Here is a 13,297-nt window from a genome sequence, read left to right as displayed (position 1 = left end):
GAATGTCCTGTCTCTAGTAGAGTGGAAACAACGACTGGCAGACCTAAGCAGTACTGTGAATAATTCAGGCCTGAACTCGATATCTCAGCTCTCTGCCACGCCACAAGAAATAGAGAAAGGGAATACATGTGGCAGAGAGTGGAATCACCTATAAGACGACCTATGCACGGTAAATAAAGCAGTCAGGTGTAAAGAACACCATGTGATCTTCAGTGGGCAGAGACTGACGAGAATGTACAAACATAGACTGTCATGTTGGGACCTTTCGCCATAAGCGGAATAGCGAAAAGCTCTCTGTTCAAGACAAAGCTAGATAGGTTGAAAGTTGATCAAATATGATTCAGGCACCATCACACCGAATCACATAGTGTTGCCGGTGTCCGTATGTGTGTGGCCAGTGTCTGTAGACGCCATGTGGCGGGTGTCCGTTAACAACGTGTGACGAGTGTATGTGGACGCCATGTGGCGAGTGTCCATAAACACCATTTATCGTGTGCATGACTAGTGCCTGTAAACGCCAGGTGGCCGGTGGCCGTAAACACCGTGTGACGGGCGTGTGACGAGTGTCTGAAGACGCCATGTGGAGTGTGTCCGTACCTTCCCAACTAGAACCTAGCAAAACGTACAAAACGTTTTTCTCAGAAAATGATGTATTAGGTCTGAGGCGCATACCGTGTGCACATATCGTAAGAAATCTTTTTTCATGCTGATACTTAACTTGTAGACGAGATGGGGAATATGGGTGCGTATATTCCACATTTTCTCTTTGTTAGATATCGCAGAATATCCACAATTTGGCCAAATACATCATTTTAGTTCCGTATTAGACTACATGGACAAGATTACCACAAAGTCTCGAAATAAGACGTATTACGTATACGTAGATGGGTATTGCCCTTCACTTTCAATCCACTGTTATGTCTTACCTTTTGTAAAGAAATCTTTAAAGAAAACATCCACAAACAGTATTACCTAAGTTATCTACGAAGAGGGGTAGAAACAGATCTACACTTTTTAAAGGTGTGAGATACTTTATCGATGCACATGTACTTTTGGTCAAGTGTTGTCTTGTTTTAACATACTCAAGGCCTCGGGCTCAAGGTTAGAAAAAATATAAAGCCTCTTCCCTGATTCTACTGACACTCGATACATTCTATTTTAATTAAAATATGCACATTTTCCATCTTGCGATGTTACTGATGTAAGGTTAGCGAGCAGAGCAGGGCATGCGCTGTCAGGAGTTTGTTTCAAGCATACAAATATATGCTCAGTATCAATTTATTTGATTTGATTGGTGTTTTACGCTGTACTCAAGAATATTTTATTTATACGACGGCGGCCAGCATTATGGTGAGAGGAAACCGGGAAGAGCCCGGGGGAAACCCACGGCCATCCGCAGGTTGCTGACAGACAATACGATAAGAAGGGTGGACAATAGGGTGATGATGATGTATAATGCACTGACCAGGATGTACAATAAGCTGATCAGGATGTACAATACACTTACCAGACTGGCCAGGATGTGTAATATACTGACCATGATGTACCATACGCTGACCAGGACGTACCATACACTGACCAGGATGGATAATATTTTATTTATTTATTTATTTGATTGGTGTTTTACGCCGTACTCAAGAATATTTCACTTATACGACGGCGGCCAGCATTATGGTGGGTGGAAACCGGGCACAGCCCGGGGGAAACCCACGACCATCCGCAGGTTGCTGGCAGACCTTCCCACTTACGGCCGGAGAGGAAGCCAGCATAAGCTGGACTTGAACTCACAGCGACCGCATTGGTGAGAGGCTCCTGGGTCATTACGCTGCGCTAGCGCGCTAACCGACTGAGCCACGGAGGCCCCAGGATGGATAATACGCTGATGAGGATGGACAACAGGGTGATCATGATGTATAATACACTGATCATGATGTATAATACACTGACCAGGATGGATAATACACTGACCAGGATGGATAATACACTGACCAGGATGGATAATACACTGACCAGGATGGATAATACGCTGATGAGGATGGACAACAGGGTGATCATGATGTATAATACACTGACCAGGATGTATAATACACTGACCAGGATGTACAATACACTGACCAGGATGTACAATACACTGACCAAGATGTATAATACACTGACCAGGATGTACAATACACTGACCAGGATGTACAATACACTGACCAGGATGTATAATACACTGACCAGATTGGCCAGGATGTGTAATATACTGACCATGACGTACCATAAGCTGACCAGAATGGATAATACGCTGATGAGGATCGATAATGGGCTGATCAGTGTGCAAAATACGCTGACCAGGATGGACAATACGCTAACCAGGATGGACAACGCGCTGACCGGGATGGGTAATATCCTGACCAGGATCGACAATGTGCTGATCACTGTGCAAAATACGCTGACCAGGATGGACAATATGCAAACCAGGATGGACCATGCACTGACCAGGAAGGGTAATACCCTGACCATGATCGACAATGTGCTGATCACTGTGCAAAATACGCTGACCAGGATGGACAATACGCTGACCAGTATCGACAATGCGCTGACCAGTATGCACAATGCGCTGACCAGGATGGACAATGCGCTGACCAGGATGGGTAATATCCTGACCAGTAATTCGTAAGATTCAAATATAAACTCTTGGCGCACAAAAGGTTTTAATTAAGCCCTGCATTTACGATTACTTTTGTATCTCTGTTTAGGTTCACTTGACACATTAAATTAACAGAATCACTCACCTGTGTAGAGGCCAAAGGTAAAAGTCTCTTTATTTGACTGATTAAACATTGTAATTGCCAATACTTTTCCGAGTTTACATAAAGATAAGAATATTAATATTGGTAGAGTCTTGCTGGTGAAAGAACCTGTGCATTTCGCCCGACGCAGTCTGCATGCCCTCGCGAAGACCTGATATGCAGCAGAGTCATGGTTTATGGACTACTTCTTTCCATCGACGTCTTCCTTCCGTCTGATGATGGACACCCCGTCACGCAAGGGCAAAATAACCTGCCAAAACATGATAAAGATTGATGGCCTGCTACTAAAAAATGGTATAGAATAGCAGCAGGAAAGCAGTATCCATGTCGTCTGTGTCATTAGACATATTACGTTACGGCCTGGTGCAACCTCCGCAGGCGACACAGGGCGGGAAGTACCGTGGAATATCTGGTCAGAAACTGTCCATTACATCGGACTAGAATGCAGTCTGCAACAGAAACGCTTGACGGACAGATCCGTGCTGTCACCAGCCTGGGCAGAAACATTCTGTTCTGTTAAGAAACGCTCAATTCCCAAGTGTACAGCATCCTTTTACCCACTTAGTCTGGTAGGTTACTGAAATTTACCCCAATAACGTTCCATACTTAATCTATTGTGTTATCCACTTAAAAGTTACGAAATGTATCTCCATATCGATGATATAAGCACTGATAACTGATAACATGCCTCATACTTACCTGATAGACTCTGTCATCATTGGCGACCAACTCGTTAAACTCGGGTATATCATGGACACTCGATCCGCGAGTGGAGTCTCGCTCTTCTGGTGGCAGAAATGAGTTACCTCCCCATAGGACGTTGTCACAGCATATCGTGCCCCCAGGAGCCAGCAGACCTTTGTCCAGCAGAAACTGTAAGTACAGCCGACGTTTTCAATTACAAAAATGTTAAAATATTGTATCCATGCTAGTAAAACAATGAAATAAGTCAGACTGAAAGGATGTATCGGGGGCAAGGACATATGCTTGCCATGGATATTATGAACAGAATGTATGCCGACATTAATTAACTTCTTTGTCCAATCCCAGTATAGTCTTCATGATTGTTCTGCGAAAACGAATAAAAACGTTACCTTGAAATAGTTCTTATAGTTGGTTTTATCTGCGTCTATGAAAACAAAGTCAAACTGCAGCCCTTCATCTGAGAAACCCTGAAGCGTTTCCAAGGCAGGACCTACAGAAGAAAACAGGTAGGGAGTCTCACTCTTATAAGTAAAGTGTCACGAGGAACAACTGCACTTATATAAGAGTTACCTGACCACTTTATAAAGTGTTAATATTTTAACACTCATCAAACTGTTCACATTCTAACTCCATTAAAAGTTAGAAAGTTGAAGTTGAAATATGAATGCCTTTATTTGAAGAATGTGGAAACATTTACACTCAATAAAAACTGGCCAAATACATGTTGTAAGTGCAGTCACTCCTCGTGATCTTTACAGTGCTGAATGTAATACATAAGTTTTAAGAGAGCAGGTCTCACAAAGCCAATCCACGAGCACAGCACGCCAGATGGACGACAGATTCCTTTGCAATTTTTCTTTTGAGAAAATTTAAAGGAAGAAAACTATTCTTACAAAATGGTTATTGCGTGTTCGTTCTGTTTCAATTACCGGTAAGCTTAATTATATGAGAATGAAACTGTTATATGTGCTTATGACTAATGCTGTACCATACGCACCTATTTTGATTTTAATCTTCTCTCCATGTGGGCTTTTGTCAACAAACTTCCGAACTAGTGTCTCCAGCGGCGCGTGTATGTCACACGTGATCACTGTCCCGTGACTCGGCAGAGCTTCCGCCATGGCAAGGGCAGCACATCCGGTGAACATCCCGATCTCCAGAACACGTGTAGCTTTGCACATGCTGACCAACAGTCGCAAAAACTGAGCTGAAAGTGAACAAAACTCATAAATTAAACAGTCGTAGCGTTCTCCATTCTTTAAAAATACACCATTTACACACAACATTCTCACACTCACAACGGTTGCCCATCTATCAACAAACCGTTCATTCCATTTAAAGGTGCCGTTCACACACATCAGTCTTACAACCATTAAGGTCGTCCATCTGTCACAATACCGTTCAAACACCTCAATCTTACACCCATTAAGGCCGCCCATCCGTCAACACACCGCTCAAACTCGCAATCATTAGGGTCGTCATCTGTCAACACACCGTTCAAACTCATCAGTCTTACACTCATTAAGGTCGTCATCTGTCAACACACCGTTCAAACTCATCAGTCTTACAACCATTAAAGTCGTCATCTGTCAACACACCGTTAAAACTCAGTCTTACAATCATTAAGGTCGTCCATCTGTCAACACACCGCTCAAACTCAGTCTTACAATCATTAGGGCCGTCCATCTGTCAACACACAGTTCAAACTCAGTCTTACAACCATTAAGGCCGTCCATCTGTCAACACACCATTCAAGCACATCAATCTTACAACCATTCAGGTCGTCAATCTGTCAACACACCGTTCAAACACATCAATCTTACAACCATTCAGGTTATCCATCTGTGAACACACCGTTCAACATATTAATCTTACAACCATTAAGGTCGTCATCTGTCAACACACCGTTGAAACATATCAGCCTTACAGCTATTAATTTATTTATTTGATTGGTATTTTACGCCGTACTCAGGAATATTTCACTCATACGATGGCGGCCAGCATTATAGTGGGAGGAGACCGGTTATAACCATTATGGTCGTCCATCTGTTAACACACCGTTCAAACACACCAGTCTTACAACCATCAAAGTCTTCCATCTGTCAACACACCGTTCAAACACATCAGCCTTGCAACCATTAAAGTGACAACAGCATCTGACTAATGTTTATGCCCACTGAAAGACTACATTTCAAAATATTGTTACGGAGCCAGGTAACACAATATTACAAGGATCGTCCATCAAGCCTAATCCCCAGGGACAGACTTGTTTCGAGCAGGGGCTCACGTACAAGCCGGTCCGGCGTCCTACACCCGAATCAATCGTCACCCGCCGACGTCTTTGAGTCACGTTTCTGTGCAGAAAGGATCCACTATCGTCTTCTTCTCTGTCGCCACTGCGAAGTAGTTCAAGCAGTGCGCTATCCATAGTTAGCGGTCCAAACCAATGTACACTGCGTCATCGACGATCAATCCCACCGCTGCGACCAAATGTGTTACGGAGCCAGGTAACATAAAATTAAAAGGATCTTCTATAAAGCCTAATCCCTAGGGACAGACTTGTTTCGCGCAAGGGCTCCCAAGATTGATAGACGAACCAGAACACACCGGATAAGATTTCGACAGTTTATTGAAGATACATATATATATACAGAGAGGTAATGCGCACGCACCGGCGTGAGCACTCAGTCCGGCCATCGTAATCAGGACAGAAGTTGGCGTGATAAGCTCCGATAGCCTTCTGCAGGCTGTAAGGTTCGTTTAATACCCGCCAGGCCTTATTCAGGACTTTGCCTCAGTATCTTTATTCAGGAAGAGAGACGAGTTCTCCAAGCGAGCTCTGCAAGAACTGCCGATTTGGGGGGGGGGGAGATTAATTTGTAATGGCGTTTCCCCATCCAAGTTAAATGATGCACGCCAATAACGGAACGTTGAATAAATTATTTTCCCAAGAGAACTAAGCCTTTACACAGCTGTCGTAAAGAACACCGATGGTATAAGGATACACGCGTGGACAGTAAAGAGGGCGAATGTTAACACATTGAGTCCACAGAAAATGCTAGGCTTTGACCCTTGACAAATTACGCATGTTCAAACAACGATAGATAACATTTCAAGACATGCTTGGGTACACCGTTAAGTACACATTTTAAGTGTTAGGATCTGTAGCAGCAGGTGAGAAAATTGGCAACAGGCTGAAAAACTTTGTTGTGATTTCTCACCGGTCTTCTGATGGGTTCCTAACACCCACACGAGTTAATTCTGCTTAAAATACGCGCCTGGCGTCAATATGGCGTCTACAACGAAAAAGAACATGCGCAACAGTACCTTCTACAAAACATCCCTCACAATGACCCGTGTCATGGAGATTGAATTTATGCAAATAGCTGTTTGTTTTAATGTGACCAGACAAGAGTCTAAATACGAGTATTTCTTCACAGCGACAGTTGAGAGAGAGATTGTAGCTTACACAGATTTGAGGGTTGCGAGAATAAAAGAATCTTCCTGTAACAGAGTTATCCCATTCATTTTGCAATACTGGTATAATTTTCGGTTTGACATAACTAATAGCTTCTTGCTGCCGACTTATTCCAAATAAAGTTACCAAGTGCCTGTAAAGAACTTAAGAAGTCTGTGAAACAGCCCTAATCGGTCTAAACTCGAGTAGATAGTTAAGAGCACTCAAGATTGCGGTAAGCTCTGCCGTGAACACGGAAACATAACCTGACAAGCGGAAAGATTTTTCATACCTCATTTCTGGAATACACACTGATGCGCCCACTTTGTTAGTGTCGGAGCATTTGGAAGCGTCGGTAAATACTTGTAAGTACTCGTTCCAGTTTGATTTAATATGGTCCTTGACACATAACGATACATTACTGTCTTTTTGACTTTAGAATGTAATTCCACAGAGACAAATGGGTTCCATAACTTCCAGGGAGGAAAATGAGGAACACAACCAGGCTGAATAGAAATATCCCTGGCCTGAAAGAAGTCAGAAATTTCCTTCGACCGTAAATTAAATGGCAAGGCTTTCTTACTGTCTTTACTATATAACTGATCATTATATGAGGGTTTAAGTAAAGACGTTGCCGAATTATTAATGGCAGACTTTAGCCTGAAAGTAAACTTTAGGACACGCAACCGACGACGTAAGTGTAACGGCCACTCATTACAGAAGGCTTGCAATACGCTGAGGAGTGGAGCGTAAGCCTCCAGTACAAATACGTAGTGCGGCGCACTGGATAGAGACAAGTTTAGCTTTGAGGCTGGCACACGCTGAATCGTAGGCTTCGCAGGCGTAGTCAAGCCTAGACCAAACTAAGGACCTGTAGAGTAGCGAAAGACATTGCCTGTCGGCTCCCCAGGTTCACCTGGAAACACATCTCATCAAGTTAAAAACTTTCTTGCATCTAGTAATCGTATAATCTATGTGATTAGACCAGGTAAGGCGCCTATCAAATATCACGCCACGAGTTTCATTTGGGTCCATACCGTATTGTATAACATTAATAACACCATAAGGCACTGTTCAGGCAAGTTACACAACATAGAGTAAGTAACCAAATCCTCTCCAGGTGACGAGTCATTGAATACTGAAAGTAACTCTGTTAGAGAAAAATCATCATTGATGGGCATTTCATCAAATGCAATATTTTCAAAAGAATGAGCTTTCTCCATTTCTTCCTTATGAGAGATAAATTCAGGGCAATAATTCCTCGAGCTGGAGACATAGGAAAAGCTGTCAGCTAAAATGTTACATTTATCTGAATTGGTGACATATTCAGAATCGTTATGAACAATGGTGGGAATAGCGTTAGATTTCCTCTTGATATTAATGGACTTAATTTGAGCCCAAACGTTTTTGATTGGTGTATTCTTGGATAAATTGCTACAAAATTGCCGCCAGTGATCTTTCTGAGCTCGTTTGATTGTTCGTTGAGCTACAGCCTTCGCCCTCTTGTACAATATAATGTCATCGTAATGTCGTGTACGACGTGCTCGATTCTTGAGACGTTTACGTTCCCTAACGGCAGCAGAGCATTCGGTATTCCACCACGGGACTGGCATTTTATATTTCATATCACCAGAAGATTTAGGTATCGTCTTGGTGGCTGCAGCGTTAATGGCGTCCACAATGTTGTCAGAAAATAAATCCAAATTGTCATCGAAAATCTCACAATTTAAGGATTTCCTACATTCATTTTGGTAAAGCCCCCAGTTTGCTCTTTTAATGCTCCATCTGGGAGGGTGACCCACTGAGTTTACATAATGATTGAAATCCCAGGATACATGGACGGGTAGGTGATCACTCCCACACGGTGAGATATTATCCACGGACCAATCAAGAGACAGGCTTAGGTCAGGGGAACACAAAGTAAGATCAAGATGTGAGAAATTACCGGCGTGGGGATCAACTCGAGTGCCTGAACAATCATTAAGAATACATACACCATATTGATCAATAAATTCTTCAAGTACCCGACCATTTTGTTTAACAGTTGCACTACCCTACAACGGACTGTATGCATTGAAATGCCATAAATGTAGGAGTTATTCAGAGATGACATAAGGGAGTTAAAGTCGGAACGATCCAGACGGTTCGACGGGTTGTAAACGTTTACAACACTAACGGATGGACCGTTAGTTGTAGCTATATTGAAACAGTGGGCTTTTATGCTGGTAAACGAAGGCAATCTAACCTCGGAAAAAGAAAGTCCATGTTTTAAGAACATAGCCAAGCCGCCGCCACCTCTCGTCTCCATATCTAAATCTGTTAATAAAATATCCAGGATATGTATAGTCAAGATGCTGCTTTAAAAAGGTTTCTTGTAAGCAGACAACATGCGGTTCAGGATTTACATTAGAGAGATAGAACTTAAACTCCTGGCCGTGGGTACCGATACCCCGAATATTCTGATGAAGCAAATTAAACGCCATTATTGCCGAAAAAAGCGAAGCAGTGAAGCAATAAAGGTTAGAAAACATAAACATTACGAAACCTCAGCAGAAACCAGACTAGAGAGTACGGACTTGAGACGGGTAAAGTTGACATGTTCAGGCCCGAGCCGTGACTGGGCGATATGGGAAACTTCAGCTATAAACTGATCAGCCTCTCTAAGCTCAAAAGCTTTGAGCATTACTTCAGTGAACACGGCTATGATTTTAGTTGCCGTAGACAAAGACAAATCTTCGGTTTGATTACATGAATCCCACATGGTTTGGGTAAATGCAGATTTCACTACGGGCTTAACTCGCCCTAAATTGTGAGGTGGGTTTCACAGGATGAACGTCTGGTCGAGGTTGTGTACTGTTATACGTAGGTTGTGTACTATTATCCGTGGGTGGTGCACAATTACACATAGATGGTGAATATTCAGAGCCTTCACGTAAAGCCCTCTCTGCAGATATAAGGATATCTTTCAGGATAAGGTCGACTGTTCTCTTCACGAACATTCTTAAGAGCTTCGACAAACGAATCTTCTGCGTTACCTTAATATACTGGGCTTCACTAACCTGCCTGCGATATGGACAGCCCAGGTAGGCAGATGAATGGCCGAGGGAGCCGCAATTAACGCACTTAGGTCTACCCAGATTTCTACACTGCTCAAACTCATGTTCTCCTGCACAAGGAGGACAACCCTGCATGAAGACGATATATGGCCGTAGTCCTGGCACTTGTAGCAGCGTAATACCGGAGGAACGTACGGTTTGACTTCAAACATTTCATAACCTAAACAAATTTCAGTAGGAATGTCCTCGAGATCGAAATGCAACAGCATGCATTTTGTTTTCATTTTCTCCCTCCCCTTATATAGCCTTTCCACTTTATAACATTTGCTTTTCTTCAAAGCAGCCAATACATCTTCTTCAGCTAGCTCATCTCCTACCCCATAAATAACACCCCGTGCTTGGTTAGCAGATAACTGTTGTCTACATTGCACATCACGTCCCATAATAGAGGTTAATACCAAAGCCTTTTTAACTTGGGCTGGCCCCCTACATATAATTAATAGCTCTTTAGAACCCTGCCTTTTCACCTGCCTTTTTACCGATAGCTTGCTGTATCGCTTGTCCAAATTTTATGTTGTTCCACGCTGTAATGGGCATATAATCACACTGTGATTGCTTGAATTTGACCTGGTGTTTACTTGTCTAGATTTCTTCCCCTCAGAGGACGCCCGATCCAAGGATAAATCGCGCACGCGTTTATTACTGGAACGGACATCCGAGAATTCCATAGAATCCTCACCCCCTTCGGCGTCGTCCATGGTCAGTTAATCTAACTATAATATTTAAGGTGTATAGGACAGGTGTGTTACTACGTAAGACTGTTACAGCACAAGTGGGTGTTGCCCGGGAGCTGCTCCGGGCCGGGACAAGACAAAAGGCGCTCGGATTAGTAATGCAGAGTAGACAGTGCACGTACAGGATTTGTACTGCATACAATCCTACCACTATATCAAAGGTATAGGAACTATAGCCCTACACTAAGCAATATACATTACTATTTAAATCACAGCAAAATTTACAACTGCGGAATATTCTCCACACTACACTATATTTACAACTTAGTCACCAACAGTGTCCACACACGGCAAGTATATATACAATACAAAAAAAAAAAAAAAAAAAAAATTGGGCGCCCGCAAATGTACAAATATATATTACAGTCATAGAGGTATACACAAACAGTATATTATATACAACTATCTATGAAGCAATCTCAGTGGCAGAGTAAAACAAGTGCGTATAGCTACCAAACAACACAGAGGGTGTAGGCCGATGCCATCCCAGAGTTTTCTTCTGAGCTCCACATGCACGTCAGTCTGTATGTTCTCAAAAGTCTTTGTTGTCCAAAGCTCTTGTCATCTCCAACTGCCGATGTACAGCGCGACACGGCCTTACATAGGGGAAATCACGTGGTATAGTCACACAGGTAATGACATCTAGTGGTTCATTTACAGGGGAGATAACCCATACAAAGAAATTACAAAGCAGTGGAGCATTCATTCACAAAACATATTATTGTAAGCAACATAATACAAACATTTAATAATAATACGGAAACATAACAGTATCTGAAACCGGTATTTTGGGTTTTTTTTTTTTAACCCAGTAAAAGTTTAGTGAAACTTCGTCTGGCACAGCTTCACCATGTCTCCATTATCCAGAGCAAGGTAACGTCACCTTTACTCTAGCTCTCTATCGAGAACAGCCTAAGCAGTAGCCTACGGCAGATAAAAGTTGTGGACTGCGACATTGAAGGCACAAATGATAAACATAGCTTTTTCGGAAACTGAACCCACTGGAAGAATATTTCTTCCACTCCATGAACTGTTAATACAGCAATCCTACTATAACATGCACAAGGAAGTCCAGCGAACCTATTTAAATAGCCTAGCTAATGAAGCAAATGAAAATAAATATAAGCGCCACTGAGGCTGGTCCAGGCATCCGACTCTCGCTGGGATTTAAGCTCCCGTTTTGTAGATGAAAGGAGTGATGACCTAGTTATCGCGCACGTCAGAGAAAGCACCTCGGCCTGAACACGGCGCTTAGGCCTTTACGGCCGTCCATCTGTCAACACACCGTTCAAACACATCAATCTTATAACCATTAAGGTCGTTCATCTTTACCACACTGATACACATATCAGTCTTACACCCATTAAGCCGTCTATCCGTCAATACACCATTTACACACATCATTTTTGCAACCATCAAGGTTGTCCATCTGTCACTACACGATTCACACACACTGTGTTTACAGCAGGCGTACTCATGGTCTTCCACTTGCCATCGAACAATTCACATACATAGTTCTTGCAGTTCTTGACCTCACACGTTTTCACACGTCTATTTTACACAAATCAGAACATAACTTGCACACGTACGATTTGTTCAGTTCTTTTGATGCACACATATGTCTGATTCACTTACTTTTCTGTTTCTTACCGTCATTTCAATGCACACATATGTCTGATTCACTTACTTTTCTGTTTCTTACCGTCATTTTAATGCACGCTTATGTCTGGTTCACTTACTTTTCTGTTTCTTACCGTCATTTCAATGCACACATATGTCTGATTCACTTACTTTTCTGTTTCATACCGTAATTTCATCTCATATATACTATTCGCATACCCCACTTACCTTCTTGGCGACCAGACATCATTCGCGATGACATGACTGGAAGAGAGTGCTCTTGTCCAAATTTCACCCAGTCGTTCGTCTCTGTGAACGTAACGATAGCGTTGATGTCTCCTGAAGCTGGAGACGCCATTCCTTCGACATAGTTCATAAAATCACTCAGTAGTCTTGTTACACGTCTTGTGCTCTCCACTAGGGCAGGTGGGACATTTTCGGATGTTTCCGCCAACTTTCGAGCCTTCTCGGCCTCGTCAGTAATACATCGGATTCCGCTCGCCATGACAAAACACCTCCTTTTCTACAGCCCTGTAAACAACCATGGGTAAGCCTATCACACAACATCAAGTGACCATAACAAGACAAAACTGTGCACTTCATACATGTTTCTCGAGTACATTTCCCCATTTTGAGCACATGTTGATGAATGTCACTGTGTTTATCTTCTTACACCTTGGTATGATGAAGTTTTAAGTCAGACCGACAAACCTGATAGTCTAGAAGAGAGAGGGGATAAAGTTCGCCCGACTAACGCACGTCTACCCGAATATGGTTATACTTGACGACACTGCTATATTTTCAGCGCAGTTTAAAACACAAGGTAAACACCACAAGTAGTATACAGAATATAGGTTCTGGCGCACGCCC

At 42.6% G+C, this 13,297-nt stretch overlaps 1 protein-coding gene across 2 annotated transcripts in view; it reads right to left on the bottom strand.

The window, feature by feature from the left end:
• Positions 1-2,792: 2,792 nt before the first annotated feature.
• The window catches only part of LOC135476631 (O-methyltransferase MdmC-like), a 34,581-nt gene continuing 24,076 nt past the window's right edge, over positions 2,793-13,297 (bottom strand). For both annotated transcript variants that reach the window (XM_064756732.1, XM_064756724.1), the window contains 5 exons: positions 12,656-12,958; positions 4,498-4,707; positions 3,890-3,990; positions 3,495-3,668; positions 2,793-3,045 (listed from right to left, as the gene is read on the bottom strand). In XM_064756732.1, coding sequence (XP_064612802.1) covers positions 2,977-3,045; positions 3,495-3,668; positions 3,890-3,990; positions 4,498-4,707; positions 12,656-12,932 — 831 coding nt within the window. In that variant the 5' untranslated portion in view covers positions 12,933-12,958 and the 3' untranslated portion in view covers positions 2,793-2,976. The remainder of the gene's footprint in view (positions 3,046-3,494; positions 3,669-3,889; positions 3,991-4,497; positions 4,708-12,655; positions 12,959-13,297) is intronic.

This window comes from Liolophura sinensis, chromosome 1 (assembly GCF_032854445.1).
Source record: "Liolophura sinensis isolate JHLJ2023 chromosome 1, CUHK_Ljap_v2, whole genome shotgun sequence".
NCBI classification, from domain to species: domain Eukaryota; kingdom Metazoa; phylum Mollusca; class Polyplacophora; order Chitonida; family Chitonidae; genus Liolophura; species Liolophura sinensis.
Note: the sequence above shows the minus strand (reverse complement) of the source record. Positions and strands in the feature narration are given on the sequence as shown.